This window comes from Cebidichthys violaceus, unplaced genomic scaffold, assembly GCF_023349555.1.
Source record: "Cebidichthys violaceus isolate CVI_PGR_0920_01 unplaced genomic scaffold, fCebVio1.0.p SCAF_14, whole genome shotgun sequence".
NCBI classification, from domain to species: domain Eukaryota; kingdom Metazoa; phylum Chordata; class Actinopteri; order Perciformes; family Stichaeidae; genus Cebidichthys; species Cebidichthys violaceus.
Genome location: NW_027176307.1, coordinates 13106335 through 13132985, shown reverse-complemented (window position 1 = coordinate 13132985; position 26651 = coordinate 13106335). Strand labels below are relative to the sequence as shown.

At 44.8% G+C, this 26651-nt stretch overlaps 2 protein-coding genes across 2 annotated transcripts; one reads left to right on the top strand and one right to left on the bottom strand.

The window, feature by feature from the left end:
* The first annotated feature begins 1062 nt into the window (after positions 1 to 1062).
* On the top strand, positions 1063 to 7676 carry LOC137871239 (mucin-6-like). The gene is made up of 8 exons (XM_068708962.1): positions 1063 to 1453; positions 2472 to 3352; positions 4591 to 4869; positions 5130 to 5282; positions 5424 to 5582; positions 5708 to 5739; positions 5922 to 6071; positions 6166 to 7676. The coding sequence occupies exons 2-8, from the start codon at positions 2494 to 2496 to the stop codon at positions 6238 to 6240; spliced, it is 1707 nt and encodes a 568-aa protein (XP_068565063.1). The 5' UTR covers positions 1063 to 1453; positions 2472 to 2493; the 3' UTR covers positions 6241 to 7676.
* A 3327-nt stretch (positions 7677 to 11003) lies between these two features.
* On the bottom strand, positions 11004 to 16141 carry naa30 (N-alpha-acetyltransferase 30, NatC catalytic subunit). Its single transcript, XM_068708963.1, has 4 exons — positions 15014 to 16141; positions 14072 to 14195; positions 13529 to 13584; positions 11004 to 11584 (listed from the first exon to the last, which is right to left on the bottom strand). Exons 1-4 carry the CDS (start codon positions 15842 to 15844, stop codon positions 11447 to 11449), a joined length of 1149 nt encoding a protein of 382 aa, XP_068565064.1. The 5' UTR covers positions 15845 to 16141; the 3' UTR covers positions 11004 to 11446.
* Between the last annotated feature and the right edge of the window lie 10510 nt (positions 16142 to 26651).

Here is a 26651-nt window from a genome sequence, read left to right as displayed (position 1 = left end):
ACATAAAGTACAAGTTAAACAAACTTAAGAAATAGTATATTCAAAGTATATTAGATTACATCATTTTACTCTTTAAATAAAATATATCTATATATTATTGTGCTGTGTTACGTTGTATATTGTAGCATACACATGTCTTCTTTGAAACATTGAAACACCATGTGATGGTCAGGCTTGGAACATTTGAGATGTAATACAATTTAATTGAATGAAAATGAATAATACATGGATTAGAAATGGATAAAAACGTTTCTTAAAAACGTATATTGATTATCTCCTTGACTATTGACAATACACAAGTGAGTGAGGTGCAACCTCACTGGAGCACCAGAGGGGGTCACTGGGACTTGTTCTGTGTGTCCCAACCATATTTCATACAGTCTATAGCCGAAGGATATCTCTGTCCCCACATGGAGCCATTAATATCAGGTGGAAAAACAAGCAAAATTACATACCATTTGTTATTCAATTACCATACATACACCACATTGCCATATCTTTAACTGTCAGTGTGTCACCTAATTCCTGCCTATAGTGAGTGCTCATGTACACACATGCTGGTATTCTGCTCTATTTAGGAATGACTGTGCTAATTGAAGCGGTCACAGATAATTAATCCGCTGTCCACAAAACAACTCTTTATTTCTATAAGCAGCCTATTTTCTCACAATATAATGGAATGTTAAAGTTGGATTAGCATTATATAGAATCCTGTAAATGCATACAATTTATATCAGTATTTTAATTTCTGCACAACAGATTCTATTTTTACTTTCCTGATTTGTATTTGTATACTTATTGAATGAGCATTGCTGGAGGGAGCCTGAGATCTAAGATTTCATTTTCTTTCCAAAGATTGCCTTCTGTGTAATTGATGTGCAACTTTAAACACCTAATTTATGCATTAAAGCTATTTTAAACGTTCAAAGTAATATGACCCTGTTGTAACAGAGTCGATGACATTTGAATCAACATAGCAGTAAAAAGTTGAATATAATATTTTCCATGACAGTTCTCTTCTTCTCTGGTCCCCGCTGACCTTTATTAACTTGAGGTGAGGTGAGGGAGCTGTCCATTCAGCACCACCAGGAGCCTCAGACGACTCTTTGGAAAAGACAATAAAAAAAAAAGGAACCAATGATGATTATACAACAAGGAACAGATGCTCATATGAAGCCGATTTCAAAGACGACAATTTGCATAAATCCTGCAGATTTTAAGCAATTGGTGGCAGCACTTCTGTTCTGAAGCAGGCGGACGTACGTAGAGAAGACTGAGACTTCCAGTCAGTGACGCCAAGCTGCACAACAACAAGCCTCTCCTTCAGCTTGCTTTCCACACTTGACTCTCCTCAATTTGTGTCTCTGGACTCTTTTTGTGTTTGTTTTTTTTGCACACTGCAAGAGCAACTCTGCGTCCTCCAGGCACAGCGATCCGTCATGAACTCCGGAAGGTATTTATTTTTAACGCGACTTAAATTGTTACCAATATGCATTCCGCTCTCACAGCCACAATGTGATGGGTGATGCGATTGAAGGGAATGCATTGTAGTCTCTGCGAGGCTGTGATTAGCCCCCAGTGCGATCATTCCGCAGCGTGAATATGTTTGCGGTGCAAATGCTCGAGCCATTATGTTGACAGGCGGTGGACTGCATGAGCATACTGTCTGTTCTCTGTATTGATCACAGGGGAGGTGCGCAGACGGAAAAGTGGGTTGCGTGGTGACATTGTTGGACTGGGCTGGATGATCATTTCTCTCAGACGGTTGTCTGACTCAGACAACATGAAAGGGGTGTCACCATGTGAACACCAGACGTGTCGTTTTCTCTCCCTTTCCTACAGCAGCGGCCGCTTGTTAGGTGCTCAGCGCTGTCGCGTCACGTGAAGCAACAAATTGCGCCACGCACAACTGTTTGCTTTGTTTTCCGCTCCAAATCAGCCTTTGACAATGCGCGTGCATGTTTGAAAATTGCCGCTTTGCAGGTTTTGTGCGATTCAAACATTCACGGATCCATCTGTAGAGGATAGAAAACCTGGTGCTATTTATAGGTGAAGTGCGGAGGGGGGGGGGGGGGGGGGGGGGCGGGTGCTAAGGATTGCTGTGTCAGATTCTCTCCCTCTGTGCGTGTGCCCAACATTTCCTTCTGGTAATACAAAATGAGCAGAAGAGTGCGATGAAATAGGGAATTTCATGCAGATTATTCCAAAAACAGCATCAAAGCAAAGGCAGACATGCAGAGTAAATCCTGTTCTCTGTGGTTATCACAGGCTGTGTCAAGTTCTATACACTTTGCATTCTGACCCTTTAATCTGCAGCTGCACAACTTTCATCCTCTCACCTATCTTCCTCCTCACCACCACCTCTGCTTTGTCTCTCTGTCCATGTGTCTGCTGGGTGTTGAAGTTGCAGGCAGAGACTGTTCACACCTCAGTTGAGCCTATTAGCATTCATCATTTGTGTCCACTCTCAGCAGGCACTGAGACGAGACCGAGATGCTGATGTCTGGGAGGCTCCATCGCCTCCTGCTGGCTGGGACCTGTCTCTGTGTCTATGGGACCCCTGTCCACCTCCCAAACTCCCCCCCAACACAGGACAGCTCGGTTACAACTGTTGGGTCAATGCACACTACAGCTGTAAAGTCTGAACCCTCAGACGCGGAGCTTGTGACTGGCCTGATATTGAATGTAGGTGCAGTAGGAGGGGCTGGCCCACATGGACGACCTGAGGGGACGGATCCAGTGACGCAGACGGAAAACGGGGACAGCTTTGGTGGAAGATCTGGGCCGAGTGAGGCCGGCGGAGAGGCATGGAGCCAAAGCAGCGGGGTAAAGAAGTTTGGGAGCTCATCTGAGATGGGAGACGCTCAAGGACAGACGGAGGCAGCTTCGGTGCCGTCTGTCGATCCAGATGTCAGACGGGAGGACATAGCTGTCGTCAATCAGCCTGTGTTGAGTCCTACAGGTGGGAGAAAGCTGTTGGACACAGCAGTGAGTACAGCGAGAGATGGATTTTTAGCCTCCTCATCAGAGGCCCCACAGCTGAGCATCACAGCCAGGGAGGCCAAAGACCAAGGCGAGGAGGACCGGACCAAACTAGACCCAGAAACAAGCTTGCCATCCACTACAGAACCTCCAAATCCTGGGGCACCGATCCAGACACTAGCCTCCCACAGCTCCATCCCTCCCACGGTCTTTGTCTCCCCTCGGACCTCCACACCTTTGTCGATTTGGGGCCACGATGAAACGATGTCCTCCCTCCCAGACCCCTTGTTACCTGAAATTGGACCAAACCTGATGCCCAGAGAGGATGGACCAGAGAGCCTGTGGACGGAGGCGGCTCGGCCCAGTGGAGGTAAGTCAGAACGATTAGAAAAGCGTAATTAATGTTGATGGGAAATTGACCTTTTTGGGTGGTGGTAAAACTTTCTATAATCCCTTATTCAACATGTCCAAACTTAAAACACACGTAATCCCTGGTGTAAGGTACTGCTCTGCAGTCATTGTCACCCTAGAAGACTTCCTCCCACAACAGGCCGTATTTTCTGGCTCGCCGGAGTTTGCACGGTTTCAGGAGGCTTCATTAAAAAGTGAGGCGGAAATGAAAACGACACGTCTAGCGGCAGAGATTGCCTTTGATGATTGGCAAAGAAAAAGGCGCCCGCTTTTCCACGCTCCACTTTGAACCCCAGCTGGGACCCGTGGCAGTCTAATTACTTTCTATTCCTGACTCGAGCCTGTAAAAAAAAAAAAAAGAAAGAAAAGAAAGTAAAACAGAGAACACACACAACTAGGAATGGGCTGGTGGAGGGGTGCGTTATACAAGTCGTTGGAGGATTCAACCCCTTCTTCTCTCTATCTATAGATTCCCCCTCAAACCGCCTCGCCTTCTTCCCCACCCTTCACACTCCCCATATCCAGACTATTGTAAAGAAACAGGCAGATTATTATTCAGAGGCAGAGGGAAATGGATTAAAGAAGTCTGTCTGAGCCAATATGTATTCCAGCTGTCCATTCGGGGATTGTCTGTTTGATGAAGCTTCCTCCCAATAGAAAGGAAGCTGACAAAAAAAAAAAAAAAAACTTAATTCCCAAAACAGCATTATATAAAAGGATTGTAAGCATTTTCAGCCAACGTTAGAAATGCTTTGGACTAAAGGAAAGGCCTGAGAGATATGCAGTGGCAGTTTCTCTGGCGACAGCCCCCTCTGTGGTCGCCTCTTATCTGGAAAGAACCATTTTTTTCAAACAATCCTCCTTTCATTGTGTCTTAGCTGCACTGTGAACGTGGCTCTGAGAGAGTGCAAGTGCTTCTAATGAGAAAACCGCATGCCACGAGAGGTACCTCTTTCAAAAGGCTGTACACTGCTATATGTGCTGAATTGAGTTGTGTGCTAAGAAACTGCAAGACCTTCATTCATTTGCTCTAGTTTACTCACGTAACTGAACCTAGCACGATCACACAAACCTTCAGACGGCAGCATTTCACTGACTTTTACCTGAAGGCACCAAACAATTCTGCCCTTTTGTAACTGAAATACCATGCTACACGTGCTGACCCTCACTCGGTCTCTGTGTTTGACACAATCGCAGTGGACACCGCCGTCCCGCCGTCTCAGGATGAGGCCACGGAGGGCACCATGTCGTCTGAGGCTCTCCCGCTCATCTTCGAGCCGTTTGAAGATGTCACATCAGAAGCGGCGGCGGCGGCGGTCACACGGGTGCCCGGTCCCTCGCACGCCCCGTCCCTGCTGATGCCAGACTGGACGTCACCTTGGCAGACGTCTGGCGGGGAGCTCCTGGAGCCAATCGGCTCCTCGGATCCGTCCGTGTCACAGCTGCAAGCCGGAGCTGACGATCAGTCTGAGAGAGGTGATGTGGCAGGAACCAGAATGATTGAATGAATCTCAATGTCAACACAAGGCTCTCAGAGAATTAACTTGTCTAACATTTACGCTTTGCGTGTCGTAAATCACTAAAACATGCAACACAAAGTTGACCTGAAGTCTAAGCTGAGCTGGGAGCTTGAAATCGTCTCTCTCTCTCTGTGTCTGTCTCTCTCTGTCTCTCTCTCTCTGTCTCTGTCTCTCTCTCTGTCTCTGTCTCTGGGTCATGTGATTTGCGATGTGTAGGTGCTGCGAGGACACCGAACCTCGAGGAGCGCTTGCCCACCACCGGCCCCTCCTCCTCTTCATCCTTCCAGCATGCTATGACAACGGTAACCATGGCGACCCATCGACCGGCGCACAAATCCAGATCAGGGTTGGAGGAGATGGAGTCTGAGGGTAAGGCGAGTTTTATTGACAACTGAATGTTTTAAAAAAAAAAAAAAAAAAAATTGTTTTAATCTTATCTTGAATCATAACATTTTCTTGGCTGGCTGAGTAGATATATATATTTTATTTTTTAATTTTTATTCCCGGCAGAGGAGCCAGATGAAGACGAGGACGACGAGAACTCTGAGGAATCGGTGGAGGACGAGAGCGAGGAGGAGCTAACAGAAACGCCCAAAACATCGTCAACGCGGCCTCCGTACAGCCTCATCCCTCCGCCCCCCGTCTGGGTTCAACGCAACCAGGGGTTGAGTAAGCGAACGTGGTTTCTGTTCTGAATCATCTTCTTACAAACCCTAGAACACAACAACATAGTGAATCACATAATAAGAGAGTAAGAGGGAAACAGTGCTAAACCTGTGGCTCTTTTCTTCCAGTGAGGAGCTGGGTAGAGCTGATCAGAGAAAAGGTAAGTCCGCCCCCTGCTGCCCTTTAAAATGTCCGTTTCCTTTGCTCCCTCACTGAATGAGGTTTTGGATAACGCCGGCTGTATTCTCTATCCTCATCTGTTGGAGTACAACAAAGATTGCTTGGATTAGTCGCGTTGACGACTCCGCTCCGCTTTGACCTCGGTGTTCTCTACCTCGACAGGCGGGTTATGTGTCTGGGATGTTGGCCCCCGTGGGCATCGGCATCACCGGGGCCCTGCTCATCGTCGGCGCCCTCTACAGCATCCGCATGATTCACCGCAAGAGGAGGAACAGCTTCAAACACCAGAGGAGGAAGGTCCGGCAGCCAGAGGTCAGTATAGCCCACTTCTGTTCATCACACGTGTCACTTATTCCACTTGTTGTTGAGGAACAATCCTGTATTAAGTTCATTCTTCCTTCCTCAGCAACCTCGAGAGCCCGGGACCAGCCGCCAGGACCAGGCCATGCTGCTGGCCGACAGCTCCGAGGATGAGTTCTGACGAGGCCCTTTCGGGCCCCCTTTTTTTTCGTCCAGCGACCGATGGCTGACGCTCCCGTAACGGAGGCTCTGCAAACCCCCCCCCCCCCCCATCGCAATGACTACCGCATCTCCAATCACCCTGGGCCGTCTGGTCTGCGACTCATCTGATCCACAGAGTGAGACTTGGTGGCCTGTTGGACACAATCCGCACTAACGGTCAGCTTTGAACGCCCCCCCCCCTCTTATGAAAGTACCGATGTCAGCACTTTGATGAACGTCGGCAGGTGACGTCGACTCTGTTAGGAAGAGCTGGCGCGATGCACTTTGACATAAAAAAATGATATTGCTGCTTGTAAAAAAAGAAAAGAAATAAAAAAAGCATGAGCGGGGTTTTGTTATGATGGAAGTGTTGCTGGTAAATTGGTTTGAGTCGAGGGAAACGTGTGGGACGGCGGGTTTTCTGTCAAGTAATAAAAAATTTAAAAAAGGGCTGTAGAAGAGTTACATTACATAAACAATGTAAATATATATGTACTGTATATGTAGCTGACTTCAGTCGTTTTAGTGTAAATAAAGTGTCATTTCTTGCCATACATCTAGGATATTTAAAGGAACATTTTGGGAAATTACCTTATCTGCCAGTTAGACGAGAGCCGTCTCTATCTTCTCATCAGTGCGTGAAACGTCCACAAACAAACCATCTAAATGAATCCTCCGTTTAAATGTGACTTTTGTGGAAATGTAAATGTTTTATTCGAAGGCATTTGTTCATTTAAGTTTACCGTGAGACGCACATACAAGATACCATAAATCTATAAAAGTATGTAGCATAAAATGTACAATGTAACTCTGATAGAAGTCTTTCTTTTGCCACCTGCATTTCTTTTCTTCTTCTTTTTTTTTTTTAAAAGTGCAAGTAGAGACGTCTAATGAAGGAAGGGTTTCTGTTGGCTGGAAAAGCACAGAGACCAGGAGGCCAGAAGTTCATATTTTTCACAAGTGGATTTCTTTGAACCGGCTCATTTTTTATTTTTTTTTTGCACAATCGTGGCATTTGTGCTTTAATCCGGTTCAGACGAGGACAGATAAAGAAGACAAGACGACTCGCAGGAATCACCTGTGTGATATGTACGATATATGTAGTCAAATCAAGTCGTTAGGTTTTAAGGAAAAAAAGAGAGGAAATTATGTCATAAAAAGATCTGTAGTTCAGACAGAAAGGATGCAAACAAATATCTGAAAGCTGCTCTTTGAGCCATGTTTGTAACACCATCAATACAAAGTCTTTGTTCAAAGGAAACAGATTTTCTGGAACTTCACAAGCCATCTGATAAGCTTCATGTACAACTGCCTGTTTATTTGCAATAATACTGTTTTAGAATACGTGTGGTGTAAAATAGTGGACACTTTTTTTTGTCTCTATGTAGATATGAAACATGTGATCAAATAAACAATTCTGTCAGATGTCTGATTGTGACTCTTTCTCATAACGTTCCGTTTTGAATGAAAACCACTCCAGACAGCAGACAAGATAACCCATTTTACAGCATTAAAAAAATCAAATAATTTATTTCTGTGTTCTTTTTCCACATTAAATAAAAGCTATCGGACATTTCCAGATCAAAATCAAGAGAGGGGACGGGGAAGAGGAACAGGGGAAACAGAAATGTGACATGCAGAAAAAAACCTTTCGCTCTCCACTTTGTGGATGCCCCCCCCCCCCCCCCCATCCCGAAAAAGACTGCAGGAAGCCCCCCGTGGTTGGTTGACGGGACCACAGCTCTTCTTTTCGACAGCCAAAACATTTTTTTCTGATCAGCGAACCGGTTTCTGGGGGAGTTTAGAGGTGAATTGTAGGATGGCAGAAGTCGCCCCAAGTGAGGACAGAGAAGGGTTTTTTTTGTTTTTTTTGTGATTGTTATAATATACCAACTGCATATCACAGCGGACGTCCGGGAGGAGGAAAGAAACTGCCTCCGACATCTGTGAACACTGAACTGGCGTGTAAAAGTCGAGACTTACTCCAAATGCATCGGCAGAGAGAGCTGTGCAACGCCACAGGCCGTGGCTACGGATCGGTATTGATGACAAAGCCCTTCAGTCTGAGATCAGAAGCTAAACGGAGCCCTTCGGCTCTTTGTGACAGGCTGTAATGCCCACAAGGAACTGCCAGAGTTTCACAGGAGTTAAACCAAAAAAAAACAAAAAAAAATTTAAAATAAGATAACAGACACGTTTCCTTCAAAGTCTAAAAACGCCTCCTCATACATACGGACAGCTGGTTTGAAGACGGGTTCGTTCTGTAAGGTGTTACCTATCCCGTGCTTTCATCCATCAGTAGTCACTGTGTTCAAGAAGAAAAAGGCCCGGACAGCGAGGGGGGGACACGGAGGAGAGGAGACAAAGTGTCCAAACACAGGGACAGACGATTTAAACCTCCAAAATAAACCAGGGGGAGTTTACACGGGGTGATAATTTAAATTTAAACGGTGTCAGATGAGCAGTAAAAGTAATAGTCGGTGATGGTGTCAAGCATTTTTTTTTTTTTTCGTTTGCCCGTTATAAACCGCTCCAAATAGTAACTCTGGATGGGCTGAAGTAGCACAGAAATTAAAATTAAAAATCAAATCTGACAAAAAAAGAAAGAAAAAAAAAATCAACCCAAACCACCCCTCCCTTCCCAACAGATAACCCAACCAAAAAAAATAAACATGCTCTCATTATATCCAAGGAATAGAACAACACTCGTATACAAATCTGAAAAAAAAAAAAGAAAAAAAAAAAGAAAAAAAAAAAAAGAATAATAGGTGATCTGATCCTTTGTTCCACATGCACAGACACAGACACAGAGACACACAGAGACACACACACACACACACACACACACACACACACACACACACACACACACACTGTTATGAGGGTGGCAACTCTGTAAACGTCTACTCTCTCTTTCAGTCCTGGGCTCCAGGGAGGAGACTGTTCAACGGGGACTTCAACCCGCAACACGAAGGTCGCCGTGTCACTCGTGGAGACTCATCAGACCGTGAATCGTTAAAACATACAGTCTACCGTGAACGTTTGCTGCAGACTTTACTCTTGCGTCCTGCAGTGCTTTCTACTCTGAATATTGCAGGCAGGATAAAAGCATGCAGATGTCCCAATTGCATCATTTGAATAGTTGACATAAAATTGCATTAACAACCTGTGGTGTAGGTTGGGTTTTGTTGTCGATTTGACTTTAAAAAGATCAAAGCTGATTTAAGGGTTCATTAACGGTCTCCTGTCCTTTCTATCACAGCAGAGCACTAAAAAAATAAAGTGCGCGATTTGTTACTTCCTGTCATTCGGGCCGGATCAAAACACAGCACCTCAAAAAGGCTTCTTTTTTCTTTTTTTTTTTCTGTGCCTCTGAAAGTAGAGAAATAAAAGTCTAACAGATCAACACCATTGTCAAAAATAACAGGGACACATTCACACGGACACATACACACTGCAGCAATTTCCAAAGAAGTTCATCTGACCTTTGTTCATATTACTTTTAAGAGAAAACAAAAGCGGTTGAAGCAAACTTGTCTTCGCAAAAATTAGTGTGGATCGGATGGTCCGGGTGCATCCGAGAAGCGCTCCGGGTTGGAGATCTCAAGATGTTTCAGCGAGGTCGGTTGTGCATCGAGTTAGGGCACCGGAGAAGTGCATCGTGGGCTCAGCCGCCTATGAGCAGCATGAGGTTATACAGGTGTATATTAGACAATCTAAAGAAAAAGCCAACAAAAAAGAATAAAATAGAATCTGCTAAGAATACTTCGTCTATCGTCCTTTTTTTTTTTTTTTTTTTTTCTTCTTTTCTTCCATCAATAGATAAACAGAGACACACACACACCATACTCAAACAGGACTCCAGCATTACGCAACACTTCGCCTCCGGTCTGGTGCAGAGGCTTCGGCGTGACGCCCGTTAGCCCGTTAGCGAGCTCGTCTGATGGGTCGAGTGGCACTTGCATCGAGGAGAACAGACGAATAACCCAAAAAAAAAAAAAAAAAAGGAGTAAACTGAGACTGCTGGGCATCATTGGCAAGGAGTCTCTTTAAAAGAATCAATTTTCTCCTTTTTGGGGGATTTTGCAGCGGCTGGCAGTGCATTCGGGAAAAAAAAAAAAAAAAAAACTAAGTTCTGATCTGCAGAAAATAGGAAGAAGAAAAATCTAAACTGCTCGTACAAACTGTCAGGGTTTGATGATGAGAGGTTTAGTGACACTGAAGCAACAAGGTGGTGTGCTAATGGAGTGATTTGTTTCTGCTCTGCACCAACATGCTAACACCAAACACAGGAAAGGGGGTCACACACACACACACACACACACACACAATCTCTCTCCCCCCTCCGCACTCACGTTAAAATAAATGCATGCATATCTTTACAGGCTTCAGTCCTGGAGGCCGAGGCAGGTGATGGGAGACGGCAGCACGGAGCCACTGTGCCCTTTGGACAGGATGGAAAAACGAAAACACACAAACAGTACGCATGATTCAGACAGAGCACGCGCTCACACAGTCACTCACTCACTCACTCACTCACTCACTCACTCACTCACTCACACACACACACACACACACACACGCACACACACACACACACACACACAGGCTCACAGTGAAACCAACCACGCCACAAATGCACAAAAACACACTCCCCCACCCCACCAGAAAACAAAACGAGAAAAAACACGAGGCGGTACAAACACAGTCATACTATAGCTTCATCCGCCCCCCCTCCCCCCGTCCAACTCACAAGGTTAAAAAAAAAAGCAACACAAAAATAAACTCCACAAATATTTTCTTCCCAGTAGTTTGTTTTTTTTCCTTTACTGCTTCGCTTCCTTGTTTCACGTGTTGCTGTTTAGTTGAAGTCTGTTTTTGTCCCTTCATGAGGAGATCACGTGGGATGTTAGGTCCATTTCTGCCTAAACAACAGTTGTTCAGAGGTCAGGGACAAAAAAAAGAGGGTTTGCATGTCTATGCATACACAGGTGTGTATATGTATGTGTGTGTGTGTGTGTGTGTGTGTGTGTGTGTGTGTGTGTGTGTGTGTGTGTGTGTATATATGAGTGAAATGACCAGGGCTGAGCTGAGGCTGTCAAGCCGATAGCGTACGAGGTGAACAGCACCCGCTGTCCCGTCCTCACCCGTCCTCACCCGTCCTCACCCGTCCCCTCTTCGTCCCTCTAGCGGAGCCACAGTTTGAGCCGCAGCGCGTCCACTCCGTTCAGGTAGTATCTGAACAGCCGCTTGTCTCTGACAAAACCCAAGTTCTCGTACAGCTTCAGGGCTGATTTGTTGGTGATTTCAGTCTCCAATACAACCTGGGGACAGACAGAGGGACATGTCAGTGCGTTGTGTTGTACGCGAGTGGACTGACTGATCCTACAAAAGACAGAACTGCTTGTTCTGGACCCCAACAGTATGTTTCAGCCAAAGACTGTATGTAAGAAGCAAACATAGTCACCATGACGTCACCCATTGGTTTGTGGACTACAGCTGTGAAGCCTCAAATACAGAATTTGGGCCGTCGCCATCTTGTTTTTTTTTTGGAACCAAGAAGTGACACAAGAGGGTGGAGCTAAGTACAATCGAACAATACATTTTTAGGACGACTTAAGTATTACAATTAACTGTCGTGAACTGAAAACACATGGTGAAAGGGTTAAAGTTGTAAGACGAAAACATGGACAACGTCGAGGTAGCAACCCGTCAATCACAAGGTAGCCCCGCCCTGAAGCGTACTCTGCTTTATGGAATTATGTTTTTGGTGAGAGCGCTTTCTAAAGTTTTCAGACCCTCATCTTGTTGTGTGCTACAGGGACATTTTACAACTAGATTATTTCAAGAATGCAAGATTTAAAAACAGGATTTAGGATCATTGGAGCACTGAATGCACTTGTCCTTATATGGAGTGAAAATGTGTTGATGTTGGTTTGTTTGAAGTCAGTCATCCGTGTTTTCATGTCCTGACCAGGACCCCCCCCCCCCCCTTATTAAGGAGATTTAAAATCTCAATGAGATTATCCTGCATGAATAAATAAATAAATAAAATTAAAAAAGCCATTAAATTAGCTTTTAAAGCACCGGACGTCTTAGATGCTATTTTTTGCAGGGTCAGCTGTCCTCGGTCAAGAATAGCTTCAACGAACATACTAGCTGCTGATTAGACCACAATGTCTCATGTTCTATATGCATGCGTTACACACACACACACACACACACACACACACACACACACACACACACACACACACACACACACACACACACACACAGTTTTGAAGTAGTTGAAATACACTTCAGTCTAAGCTCAGCTGGCTGTTTCCCTCTGCTGCCAGTCTTCAGTCTTGATGCTACAGTGGTCTCTCCACGTCACGGAGCAGACATTTTGACTGAGGAGCACAGTACACAACACCGACATTTCTGTGTTTCCTCATTGGAGGCTGTTGGCTTTGAAGAGAGCAGAGTCAGAAACGGCTGTAAAGGGATTCAAATATCCTAAATATAGCAAACAGTTAAAACAATATTGATTTTTTTTTTGGGGTGGGCCTTTCTTCTTTCTTTTTAAGTGTCTAAAATATCTTTTGCTGCTGCCTTTGTCCACAGTGGTGCATTGCTTTGCTTTGGTGCCGGTACTCCAGTCTGCCTCTCCAAGCTAGGGTCGAGTCAACTGTACACCGACTCTGGATCAGTAACTCATACAAACCCACTTCTTAGTAGATGTTTTGTCTCCATTCACTGCACTGCTATAGAGAACATCAGGAACATATTTTTTTTTTTTTGTCTACGGTTCATTATCACATCGTAATGCAGTTGCAAGAAGGATAGTTCAGCCATCTTTCTTGTTTGTGTGCCCAAGGAAGATCTGTGTATGTGAGTCAGTATGAGGTTATTCAGAGCGAGTGAAGGAGTCTGTAGAGAGAAAATACTGAGAGAAGCTGACAATCAATCCAAGGTTACCAGCAAACGCAGATAAGTGAAGGACGGGGAGAGAGAACTGGTCCTTGCACGGAGGCCAACACCACAACAAGGACCAAATGGACAAATGCATTTCAATCATGTAGTGTGTATTTTATGGATTATGGATTTTTAGAGTTTCTTCTCTTCCTGTACGATCTGGTTGGAGTGAATATGCAGCTTGTGTATGAGAGTCACTATCAGGCATAAAACCCCGCAAAAAGTGGGTTCCAGGCTTTTTCTCAAAAACTTCAATATCGTCCGGAAGTACTAAAGAAAGAAGAATCTACGCGGTCTATGCGTCTCACCTCGTCACAGTCGCCCTCCACCATGGCGTAGATGGCCTTCTTCACCAGATTAGTACCTGAAACAGAAGAGACCAAGTCAGCGACGGCACGCAAATGAAAAAAAACCACTAACTTTAAATAGTAAAATAAGGCTCGATGTATGACAGCGTGAAGTGAATGAATACGCGTCTCTTCAGGTCCAAGTACGGTGTTAAACAACCCAGGGTGTAGAATCTAAATACTGCATTTGCATCAAGAGATTTGGTTGTCAGAGAAAGCACAAAAGACGCTGTTGCGCAACTTTGTCTCGGCTCCACATTGTGAAAGGACAGACCTTTATGTTTGTTCTCTATCACGAATAATCTCTCTCTATGTTTTTTTTCCTTGCCAAACTGTCACCCAAGGGCTCGCTAATGGGTGAATGCTGGCTTTTTGGACATTATAGAGTACCGTCTAGACCGGCTCTGTATGAAAAGTGCCTCGAAAGAACCTCTGTTATGATTTGACGCTATATAAATAACTTCATGTATTCTGTACGAGACACACGCAGGGTCCGGATCTCACCGATGCTTTTCCTTCTGTGTTTCGAGTCCACGGCCAGCATGGCGATGTAGCCGCGACGGAACATCTTCTTGTGCATGTCAAGCTTACATACAATGGCTCCGACACACTCCTGCTCCACCATGGCCTGTGACACACACACACACAACACTTAGGTCCTCTGAGTGTCGACGGGAGAAGCCTACAGGTCCTCTACAGTCCCTGTCATGCTGCCAGTTCAGCTGGTTCCCCCCGGCTGGCCTCTGACCTTTATTTCGAGACACTTCCTCTTACGTTACATGGATCGTTCCAAACAAACTGGAATGGAGTTTACAACCTTGAAGCTCAGAGGATAAACAAAGAAAGGACAGTGTTTGTCAAAAGTGGAAACCCCTGACTGGACAATGTCAGTAGAAGAGGAAACACCGAGTTACAGCACATTACTCTCAACTATAACTGGAATGTAAGGGGTTTAAGACCTTTGCATGCTCCTGAATTCCTGTACATGTGACCGGACAGAAGACCTTTTTACATGAACCATAAACGATATTGTCGAGTCAGTTACATTCTTCTAGATTGGGCTTTGTGATAGAAAAGTGGGTGTTAGCTGCCAACATATACAAAGCAACTTCAAAACCAATATGCTGACAGCCACACATTTACATGTGTGTGATTAAGCTCTATATGTGTGTGTGTGTGTGTGTGTGTGTGTGTGTGTGTGTGTGTGTGTGTGTGTGTGTGTGAGTGCACATCAGCAGTTTGGCTACCTTGAGACACACTGACAGTTGATGGAAAGCTATAAGACTGCAGTCACACCCAGCCCCATTAATGCTATATGCACCTCTAGGTAACCACAGTCCATGAGCTACAGGAGGGTAATAGCTGGGTCACACTTTATTTTAACAGTAGATGAACACAGTGTTTCAGTGACTACAGGTATGGAGATGGTTTCAGTGTCACACTCACCAGAAAGCAGAGCTGCGGCCAGTTGTGGATGAAGTACCTGTAGGTGTAAATTGAATAAGGCTCAGACAAGTCCTTGGTGATCAGTCTCATGATCCACGGCATCTGAAGCTCAGACTCGTAGCGGACATAGCGGATGCCGTGGCTGTCCTCTTCCGCTCGGCCTGGAAACCCGCTAAGGTCGAGCCGGGCCAGCTCCGCGGCCGGCGGCTGCAGGTCTGCGGGGCTCTCCTGTCCGCCGGGCCCGGCGTCCGGCGGCTCCGTGAGGTCGAACTCCTCGTCCCCTTCGTCCCCTGGGTGTCCGTGGGCCGCCTCAGTTCTCGTGAAACCCGGCATCCCGTTCATGCTATTGTTAACTAAGGGAGAGTGACTGCCGTTTTTAGAGAAGGGGCCTTCGTGTTGGCAACGCTCACTGTGGTTTCTGGCGGTTTCTGGAGCCTCCTCATTGCTGCCGCTGCTGTCACAGCTGTCCACGGACGGTCTCGGATTGTCAGGCCGGTTTCCTGCGTGCTGCTGATGGCTGTCAGCGTCCTCTAACGGGCCGGCCAAGCCGTTTAGCTGCTGCTGCTGCTCTCGGGCTTGCATTTTGAGGTGCAGCGCCGCCGGGCTAGCTCGAGCTAGCATGCTTTTCTGCTTCTTATTATTAAGCGACCTGTTAACTTCGCTTACCGACTCCGACGTCTTCCCCGTACCGGCGGGTACACGGTCCTCCCTGTGACAGGCCGGCTCCTCGTCTTGCCCAGCCGGCTCCGCGCTCCCAGCCCCGGGGAAAAGAGAAATTTCAGCCGGGGATGCAGGCAGTGCGCTACTAGGCCCAGGCGGCACTGTGGCCATCCCACCGCATTAAGGTGGAGATTCACGCTTGGAAAACGTTGAACACTGAGCTCATCCACACGGTGAAGGTGTATACAATCAATATACACGTTAGTTCACCGAATATCGCATAAATCCAAAGATATTTGAGGGTATAACGTATCCGCTCGCGACGTTTGTCGCTGCTTTCTCCTCAATTTCCCTGCTGCCGGAAAGTGCTGTCGCAGCAAACGCCATTGCAACAGCAGCCAGAAACGTTTTACGACAGTGGTGTAACGCGTGACAGATGCAGTTTTTTTTTTGTTTTTTTTGCAGACATCAGGGCCAATGTGCTTACTATTTAAATAAAGCTATTAGCCTACCCCTCTTCAGTCGATTGTGTTTTATTAACTGCTTTTTGCATTTTCTCTCAGTTGTATTAACAGAAAAATACTGAGCAAGAATGTGAACAAAATATCAAAGATGATTATAAAATGAAAAGAAAAACACAAATAAGAAAAATACACTGTATACATTGGAGCGAGGGTCACGATTAGGATAATATATATATATATATATATATATATATATATATATATATATATATTTACGTTGATGTATAGCTTTTAATGTTCATCCCCACTCAACGTATTCGTTATGTGAAACCCTGAAAAATGAAATCACAAACAAATATGTGGTCTGTTTTTCTATTTTACAGGACTTTATTGAAATCATTGATACTGGGAGATACATGATTTAGTTCAATTCTGTTGGAAGATATTTTAATGCAGAGATTCTCTTCTAACAGTAATGCTTTCCATTTCATACATATTAGATTACATAATAGCGGACTGTACGAATGTGAATGTGTAGTCCATAAGCCTATAGCCTGGAATATGTTGAACCACTTTAAATGGTGTAATTTTCAGTGTCAAACGTGATTTAGAAAGTTGTGTGAATTGTTCGCAACCCTGTAAAGTCGAACTGTTGACCTGTCTACTTTCTTACCAGCAGAGGGCGCTAAATTGAGGATTTAGTTGGATCTATTTTTTTTTTTTAACCTTTTGCATCAACACTGCAGTTTCTCCAGTAGATGTCACCAGTAGATTACTTTCGTTTGCCTTTCCTTACCAGTTTGCTGTCATACTGGAAAGCACTTCAAAGTTTGTTTTTGAGCTATATGCGTTTATCTTGAGAAGCCTAATAAAGTTAAGAGACTTAATACTTTCACTCCTCTACTTTCCGGAGGGAAATGTTGTAACTTTAACTTCACCACTTACTGTACCAGACTGTATCTATAACTTATCTGCAGAGTAAGGTATAACACAGGCCTCAATAGTCGACAATTAAAACCCTGCTTTACATTTTCCTAATGATTTTAACACAGTGAGTGAACAGAGACTGTACTCAATGTTAACAAGGTTTCTGACTAAATAAAATCACTGAAGTAACCCAAGATTCTTTTTTTTCCTCCATGTTATGTAACAGCATGCATTTTATTTTGAAGGAACTGAAAATATCAAACACAAATGCACATGCTTGGTGTTTAAACATCTTTAATTCTGACAGACAGGCTTGTTCAGTACATGTGGTGTGGTTTTGACCTCGCAGTGATGGATCCTCAAATCTCCAGCTGCCTTAAAATGCTCGTAATCTGTCTGAAGTAAAAATAGATCACCTACTGAAAGATCATATTATAAAATGATATAATGATCATAACATACTTTAATTTAAAAAAGATCTATTTTAGGAATAAGTTATGTTTTATTAACTAAATTGTGCATTAAAATCTGACTGCTTATTTCAGACTAAAGAATGTTGTCATCAGCCAAAGATAGAACTGGTGAGTAGTTGATCATATTCTGTTTTTATGAAACTCCATGTAATGTGAGAATCATATACAATGTTTTCAGTAATATATTATTCAGTAATATATAAGGTTCTAAAACAAATACATAACCTTTGTCCTCTTACTGCTGATATTAAGAAACATAAACATGAAAAAAGCATAACAAATCAAAACAAATCTTTTATTTATCAGGTATATGTCTGTCTGTGGCCCTATAGCTACACACTGGTCCTACTTCTCTTTGAAATGATGGGAGCTTTCCTTCTAATAGAAAAACATGGTGCTGAATATTTTGGATTTTTTCAAATGACTCTGTAGCTGTTTTACATTTTTGACAATGAGATAAACAAAAACACACAAAAAAAACTGTCAACATATACATTTTTCAAAGCACGCAACTCAAGTCCGACTTGACCAGCAGTCTCCACGGCTGAGCCGGCAGACTTACTTTAGTTCAAGTGTATCTGCCCATCGTAGGTGGCAGTGTTGCTCTATCATGTCTGTCAGCCTGCCCATGTACTTAGAAGTGGATCACTATTGGAAAAGACATCATGTGAACTTTCAAGTCAAAATACCAATGCATTAGCAAGAGGAAACATCCATTGAGCTATATGACGGCTGGATGGATGAATGGATAGACGGATGGACGATGGATAGACAAACAGCTCGACAGATAGACGGATGTCTTGATTAGAGCTAGAAGCCCCTCTCTGTCCTACATCCACCCACCGTAAACGCTCGTGTGCTTGATATGTGGAAAGACGGAGTCCTATTTTGTTTGTAGATATATGTTACAGAAAAAAAAGAAACGGGGAAATAAGACAGGGAGAGAGACGGCCCTTTGAAAGCTAAGCCTTGGGGCTGAGAACTCTCTGAAGAGCTGGAATCAGACATGCACAATCAGTTCCCCTCTTCAAATCTCCTTTACAGGCCTATCTACTTGAACAGGCTTCTCTTAATTACTTTCTCTATCACTTAGCGAGCCGTGCCTGGGACTAGCAGCAGCGGCGTCGTGCCAGAGACACTTGGCTGGTTTGAACCCATATTTAGATATCTTCTTTCCCACAATCCTGTCCCGTACCTTCCTTTTCTCCCCCCACACCCTCCTCCTCCTCCTCCTCCTGCTCCTGCTTTCATTCTACGCTGCTCTTGTCTCTCCGTGGCTCTCCCCATCCTGTCTCTACCCTTTTCCAAATATCTCCAGGGCATCAGTTGCGTCATGTGACTGGTGTGCTTGTGATTACAGCAGTTGGCAACCACACTCATCTATGAGGGAGAACCCGGAATAGCTTGAAAAAGGAGAGCGTGTAAAGAAGTATAAGGTCAGTGTGGAGCTCAGGACAACCCAGGCTGACAATGACACCCAAACACCCTCCATCTTTGAATCCCCCCCCCCCTCCCCGTCTTCCTGTGTGTCTGAACTGGTCTCAGGAGCTGGAGGCCAAGCTTTGGATCGCCTTTTTTTTTTTTTTCCTCCTCCTCCCCTCTCTCCTACTACTGCCTGTCTCGTTGGCTCGCTCTCTCTTCGCTCTGCTCATTTCCCTGTTTCCTCCTCCTCCTCCTCCTCCTCCTCCTCCTCCTCCTTCTTCTTCTTTCTTTCTGTCTGGCGTCTGGTCCACTAGAGCTGTATTTAATTAGTTTCCGTTGAGTTAATTAGGGCCTAAAGTTTGGGGGTCGGACCAGAACAAAAGCGGGTCGGGCTGGACGGATGCAGGTGCTCCGGTGTGGATGCCAGAGTCCACCGTTCAGATTAAGATGGCTGCAATACAATCTGGAGTGTTGAAGAGAGAGATAGACCCACCGGTGCATCGCAGGGGGAGGAGGTTTTCCACCACATATGGGGTGACAGCTCCGTATAAACGCCCATGCCGGCATCATTGTGATACATTTCAACATCTTTCCTTCAAGAGGCCACATTACATTCACACAATTTCATCTCACTTTCATGTCTTTTCCCTCTCATACCACACTGGCACACATCACACAGAGCTGATCTAATGTATGGAGTGTGCAGGGTGCCTTTGCCAGTCTCTTTCTTGGTTTCCATACAAGGTGCTGTGTTGTACATTCACGCTCATATCGCTCGCAGCACTCGGTCCCCTTCTTTCATCTGTGAGTGGCAGCTATACCCTCTCCTTTTGCTTTGTTGGTTGGCTGTGTAAAATGAAGAACATGTGAGGAGGACATCAAATGACCAATCCAGACAAGTGAAGTACATAAAATGGGCAATTCAAGCCTGTGAAGTGCACATCAGTTGTCTGAATGCAGTGATCATGTAAATGAAACAAATGAAAACAGAAGATGTGAGCGTAGAAGAGCTTCAGGCTGCAGCACTTTGAAGGTTACCTGTTTAGTCATTGTACTTTTTTTGGCACATATTTACAATAATCTGAAACATATTAAAGTGGTCAACTGGAGCTTTTTTTTTCTTCCATAGATGCGCGCAAAATATGCACCGGGATGCCGACTTGTGTGTAACTTTGATTGTAGAGAAGAGCGAGAAGAGCGGAAAGACACACAATTTGACCTTTTTTTCTGTCCCGTGGCGATGAAGAGGGACCAGATGAAGTGATACGGGAGGAGAGAGAGGGAGGGAGAGGACAGGGGAGAGAGGGCATCTCTGGCATGGCTGGCGCCCCTCAGTGTGTGAGGGTCCTGGGGCCCTTTAGACAGGCGCCAGCCCAGCAGGGAAGCAGAGACAATCAAGCAGCACCAGATTCAATGCACAGAGATGGATGGAGATGAGGAGACGGAGAGGGGAGGGGGGGGGTGGATGCTGGGACAAAGTGCACAGTTGAGGAGTGGTGGAGGACACGACAAGGAGAAGAGCAGACGTGTCCAGGTAGAGATGGAAAGAGCTGCATAATAAAAAGAGATGAAAGGAGATGGATGGAGAGGGAGAAAATGACAGTGGATCAAGAGGAGGTGAGAGGAGGAGTAAAAAAAAAAAAAAAAAAATGAAGAAAAGAGAAAGATAGCATATATTCACTCTGTAACAGTCTTTATCACCAGCCCAGATCGTGGCGTATGAACAGTGATCCAAGTCAACCATCTGCTGAGGCTAGATAAGCCTGGGAGAGCTGGGCATTGAGCTGTCACTCAGGGAGGAGCGCAGAAAAAGAAAGAGAGGAGGGGAGAGAGAAACAGAGGAGAAATAAAGACAGAACGGGACGGGGAGAGCGATGGAGAGGGAGGGAGGGGTCTGCGCAAGGTAGGAAAATTCAAAGGAGAAGATTTGCGCAGACTGGAGAGCATCCGTCTCGTTGGGGAAAGACTTAACGTCAAATAGACGTCCAGCCCTGTCCTGCCTGATCTGGAAATAATCCTTCAGTTAATGAGAAGAACAATAAAACAAGGCTATTTATTGGGTTTTATTTTTTGTCAACCCACACACACACACATTCTCACACATCCACTCACATCATCACTCCTAATCACGCCATGACATGAGGCTGTTTGTTGTTCATTTTCTGTCACTAACACACACACACACACACACACACACACACACACACACACACACACACACACACACACACACACACACACACACACACACACACACACACATATATATATTCATACATGTCACCACAGCCAGTTGTAAGTACAAAATCAGGCTGTTTTCATTTTCTTAAAATAACTCTTTAATTCAGAACACACACGTGGTCTCAGTTGATTAGACACCTCTACTGGTGGCGAGGATCCCCAGAGTGGAAGATGAGTTACTAGTTGATTAAGCCTCTATATGTGCAGGTGATTAAGTTAAATCCCACTTAAACATACCCCACTAAACCACTTACTGCACATCTATGAATTATATTATTATTATTAGAGTGCGAGGAAGAGAGAGGAAGTGGGAAAACCTTCGATATTGTGCGATTTGTGTCAGCGTTCGGCAGATTTTGTGTTTTTTAAGATGCACATTCTGCGTTTTTGGTTGTGTGTTTGTGTTTGTAGCGTGATATTGTGGTAGTACGGGGGCATGAATTAAGGCCGGGAGGGGGGTCAGGCCCGGGGAGTGGGGGTTAGGAGGGGATTAGCCGAGGCCAGTTGGATCATTTTACAGCCGGAGGACCCCCCCTCACCCTTTGCAGTCTCCTGGACAATGAGGATTAAACTCCTCTTGTTCCTCAACTCCAAAAAACGGCAGGACGACAAAGACACTATTCCTCCTGGGTCCCCTGGCTGTGGCTGGGAGCTGAGCTGAACTGAGGAGGAGGAGGAAGGAGGGAAGGAGGGAAGGAGTGAAGAGGAGGAGGGAGGGAGGCAGGGAGGCAGGAGGAGGCAGGGGGTCCATCATAAAATTAATCCCTTCACAGTTTCCTCTGGGTGCAAAGTGAGATATGAGGCAGACATGTCTAATGAAACGCTACAGTCATCTAAGGGCACAGCGATAAAAGCAAATATTAAACTAATGGAGCTCATCATTAGCGCCTCTATTAAGCGGATCGAGAGGGTTGTGCTCTCTGGTGATCAGCACGGAAGATTAATCAATACCAATAAAACGTCCCACATTCTACCATTTCAGTGCTTGAACCGTGGTCTTATGAGGATATTTAAACTCACTTACCCATAATCCTCAGGGTTGAAACTCCATTTATGAGCCTTCATTTGTAAAAGTGTTTAACTTTGGAAGTGGTTTGAATTTTGGAAATGATGCCTCTTCACTCTCCTGCTGAGTCAGATGAGTAACACCTCTAAAGCTGAAAAACGGAAGGTTGTGTGTTATTTTTACACTTCAGGTTTGGTTTTGTTTACAGATAAACGAACGAGACATAATGTTTGAGCTTTGGGGTGTGCGTAGGAGGGTTTTGGACCGAGCCAAGTTACCTTCTATGACTTTATGCTAAGCTAAGCTATGGTGACCAAACCAAGTCCCGACAAATATCTGTAAAACACTGAAATATCTTGTTTTTCACCACCGTTAAAATGATAATAATATTATAATACTTGTTTTCATAGTCGTTTATTATGTTTTATCCTCCTCCTTCCTTGGTTCTGTTGTGCTCCTTGCCATCCTCCTCAGTTCTTTCTCTCCTCTCTTTACGTTCCTATATTGACTCCCACATTTTTTCTTTCTCAGATTAAGACCAGTGGACTTCTGTTTCTTTTGTCCTGCTCTTTTATTGTCCCTCTCACTTGGATGTTGACCAGTAAATTTGATCCTCAGCACCACAACATTAAAAATGTACTTTTGTCCTCTACCCCTATAAGCAACAGTATTTGCTACAGTAATCGTAGTTTCAACCATTGAGGCGAACCATGAACAATGCACCACACGTCTGGACAGTGATTTGTCTGTATATGTGTCTGTCAATCAAAGAGGTGTTGTAAAGGCTGTTGCTATGATGCTTGCAGCTCTTTCTGGCAGAACCAGTACGCTAACGGTTAGCTGTCACGCTACGCTCGGTCCTTTCTATAGAGCTCCAGGAGGCCTTACTTTTTTCCACCGTAAAGTACCCAGCAATGAATATGCTGCGTTCAGTACATTTTCGTTTGCGCGCAGTGGAAATGCAGATTTAAAAGATCATATTAAGACGGCCAGACATAACGTGCGGGTACACTTATATGGTGTTGTTCATCCTAAAGTAAGCTAACCGTCACCTGGCTAATCCACAAGCTAGTCCTTCAAAATTGCATTGTAAGACACAAATAGCGGGCACAAGCGGTGCAAAATGTACCTCAAGCATTGTTAATTGAAATTGATAAATCCTGTGTAAAAGCTCCGTGTTGAGCAGTGTGTGATCATAGCCCGAGGCATGGTGACTAAAGAGCCCTACGAGGCGACGTGTCCACCCGAAGACATAGCGGGCTCAGCATGTGGCAGAGTTTCAGGTTTAGAGAAGGAGACGATTTTGGTTCGCCTCAATGGTTGGAACTACAATTACTGTAACAAATACTGTTGCTTATAGGGGTAGAGGACAAAAGTACATTTTTAATGTTGTGATGCTGAGGATCAAATTTACTGGTCAACATCCAAGTGAGGGGGACAATAAAAGAGCAGGACAAAAGAAACAGAAGTCCACTGGTCTTAATCTGAGAAAGAAAAAATGTGGGAGTCAATATAGGAACGTAAAGAGAGGAGAGAAAGAACCGAGGAGGAGGGCGAGGAGCACAACAGAACCAGGGGGAGTTAGAAGAGAGAGGAGAGTAGAGGAGGGGCCTTCCAGACAAAAAAACGCTCTCTTTTACTTATAGAAAAAAAAAAGAGCAAAAGAAAAGCTTCTTCTCGCCTCCTGGACGCAGTGTCAAACCCAATCAGTGTCGGGTCTGGCAGCGCTGCTCGTCTCCCAGGCACCGGCTCACAATGGAGGCGAGCCTCGGCCGCCACACCTCTCACTTCCAATCTGCGTCCTGCAGGACAGGCCTGAGAGCAGGGGGCCGCGCCGAAGGACAACAATGCACCTCAAAATGTTCAAATTCTCATAAAAAATCCTTGTGTGCCGAGAATTGGATTAACTAGTAAAAGTAAAAACACTCCTCGAGTAGCTTTAGATCAGTTCATGATGATTTCTACAGTTAATGTCAGTTTTTTTTTTAAAAGTGTGGCTTAGGATAAACAGCTGGGTGGAGGTGGGGGTTATTGTTCTTAAAGAATTCCAACACAGGTGGAAAGAATGGGACTTAGTGTCAGGGTGCATATATGTAAAGCCAAACACAAACATGGATAAACTGCTCGGCGATTACAACGACCAACAATCCCTGAGCTGTGGAGTCGCGGGCTAATAAACGTGAGCAACAAGGCTTGATCCGTAAAAACCTCGCCACTCAAAAAAAAAAAAAAATGTCTATCTTGAACAGACTCCCCCCTAAATCGCATTGTTGAGCAAATCCTGTATTAAAAGGAAAGAGTTGCTCTGCATTTATACTCCTGAAGACTTAAGTTAAGCCAGTGCCTCTGCCACTCCGCAGCGCGGGCTTCATCGAGTCTGAGTAAATCCGTCCCTCAATGGCGATTGGCTGAAGCCGAAGGGGCCATCTTTTTCACACGCTTCCTCACTTGCCGCCCCCCCCCCATCCACCTCCTCTCGGCTAGTGTTTACCCGTCACCAAACAATGGCTGGTTACTGGCAATTAAACAGCATTTTCCGAGGAATCCGTGGCACTGGTCTAATGGCATTACTGTTGGATGATTCAATCCTTGAATAGTCAACAGGATTTTGCCTCTCACCAGGAAAATACTGCTTCATCGAATTACCCGTATTACATAGATTTACCCAAAGCTTATGATTCAGGGTTCACAGATTACTGCTCTTCTAAAGATGGCGGGAGAAAGGAGTGATAGGCCGGGAGAGTGATGACTCCCAACGCCACAAAGCCAGGCGCTGCTCTCACTGGCACACTCCCCCCCCCCCCCCCAAAAACCTTTGTAGATTTAGACAAGATTATTAATTTACCTGAATGCTAAGACTTCTATCCTTTTGTTGTTCTTTGCTTGTTTAACTCGGACTTTAATGCTAAATGACGCAAGTCTTTGAAAGATGGTTTGCAACGACAACATTTACAGTCACACATGCACACCCAAACGTATAGGAGCCAAACTGCACATTGTGCCCTTTGACCCGCCATGGGTCGCGTCGGCCCGGGCGGCTCGGGGAACCAGGAAGACCGGCCAAGTCCATTATCTCACAATGAAGGGCTAATTACTGGGCCGGCAAGCCTCAAATCACACGGCAGCAGACTGCCTGTCTCTGTCCTCCGCTCACCCAACATCTTAATTGCTCTTTTATTCTCTCTCTGTTTTCGCCGTGCCTCTCTCCCCGACTCGCTCCCACTCTCGCCTCAGCCATTTCACACATAAAAGCAAGATGCTAATTGCCTGCTATGGAAATATTGGGCCTGTGATTAGCCAGGCAGAGGGTTTGGCTGGCCTGCATTTTTCCCCCGTCTGTATGAGGGAGTGTCGAGCCAGCATGTTCGGGGCGTAAGAATAGGAAACTGCGGTCGTAGGCGGTGAAAGGAAATCCATTTTTCTGTCATTCACATGCGGGGCAGGCTTGTAAGTACACTGTGCTCCAGTGGCAATTTGTCAGACTGCAATGTTGGCGAAATGTTTACAGAAAATCCTCTTGAACAAAATTACTGGAAAATGAGTTCATTTCTTTTTAGGCAGAGTTTGATTGCTATCATTAGCATTGACAGAGATTCTAATTATTTTGCCCTCTTATAGTTTAAATATCTGGACCACCAGTCTGGACTGCTAACTGTCAACCTGAGTTAACAAAGAAAAGAAAAGCGGTGCGATCACATGCACAGAACAGATTGAAGCACATGATTGGTTGATGAATATTTTATCTGAGTTTATGTGAGTTTGTTCTCCTCCCTGACCCTGACTCATCATCATTCTGTAGGTCATTTACTAATAATGGCCACACATAATCATCTAACAAGACAACAAAGATCAGTCTTAATAGACTTAATGGAAATGAGACCCGGTGGGGGAATTTGCTTCAGCTTCTGCTCTTTATAAATGCGCCGTCTAACCTGCACATTTTATGAAAAATCCGTATTTTCTCTTTCGACGGAATATGGCTAACTTCAACCCACCTGTGACTTTAGTCTCTTCCTTCTTCAGGAAAGTAAGTCAAAATCCTGGTACAATTCTCTCAAGTGTGTGTGTGCTGTACTTTCAAATTGAATCCATTACTGAATTCTACCGCGCTTCTCAAAACCAAGGTTACAAAGTGTTTCACAGGAAGAAGAGAGAGTAAAGAGGGTGAGAGAAGAGACAGAAGACATCATAAAAAAACAAAGAGAAATAAGTGTTTAATGACAAAGTAAAAGTTATAAAATCAAGAAAAGGCCAAAAAAGCTAAACTAGTTTAAGGAGGTGCTGATTGGCCTCTCTGACACTTAGCAGGTGCAACCTTGTCCTCTAGAATGACTCTGTTTTTTTAGTAAGGGCCCCTCCTTTGTAACCGTTTGCTTTTTTTTCTCCATACACTTCAGATGTTAGCAGGTTATTTTAGTAACTTTTCTTCTTTCAGAGTCACCTGC

Coding starts and splice junctions, on each gene's coding strand:
- LOC137871239 (XM_068708962.1), top strand. CDS start 2,494: ATGCTGATGTCTGGGAGGCTCCATCGCCTCCTGCTGGCTGGGACCTGT. Junction 5,283..5,423: donor GGAGGAGATGGAGTCTGAGG/GTAAGGCGAGTT, acceptor TATTCCCGGCAG/AGGAGCCAGATGAAGACGAG. Junction 6,072..6,165: donor GGAAGGTCCGGCAGCCAGAG/GTCAGTATAGCC, acceptor TTCCTTCCTCAG/CAACCTCGAGAGCCCGGGAC.
- naa30 (XM_068708963.1), bottom strand. CDS start 15,844: ATGGCCACAGTGCCGCCTGGGCCTAGTAGCGCACTGCCTGCATCCCCG. Junction 13,585..14,071: donor ACACAGAAGGAAAAGCATCG/GTGAGATCCGGA, acceptor CTTCTGTTTCAG/GTACTAATCTGGTGAAGAAG. Junction 11,585..13,528: donor TGGAGGGCGACTGTGACGAG/GTGAGACGCATA, acceptor GTCTGTCCCCAG/GTTGTATTGGAGACTGAAAT.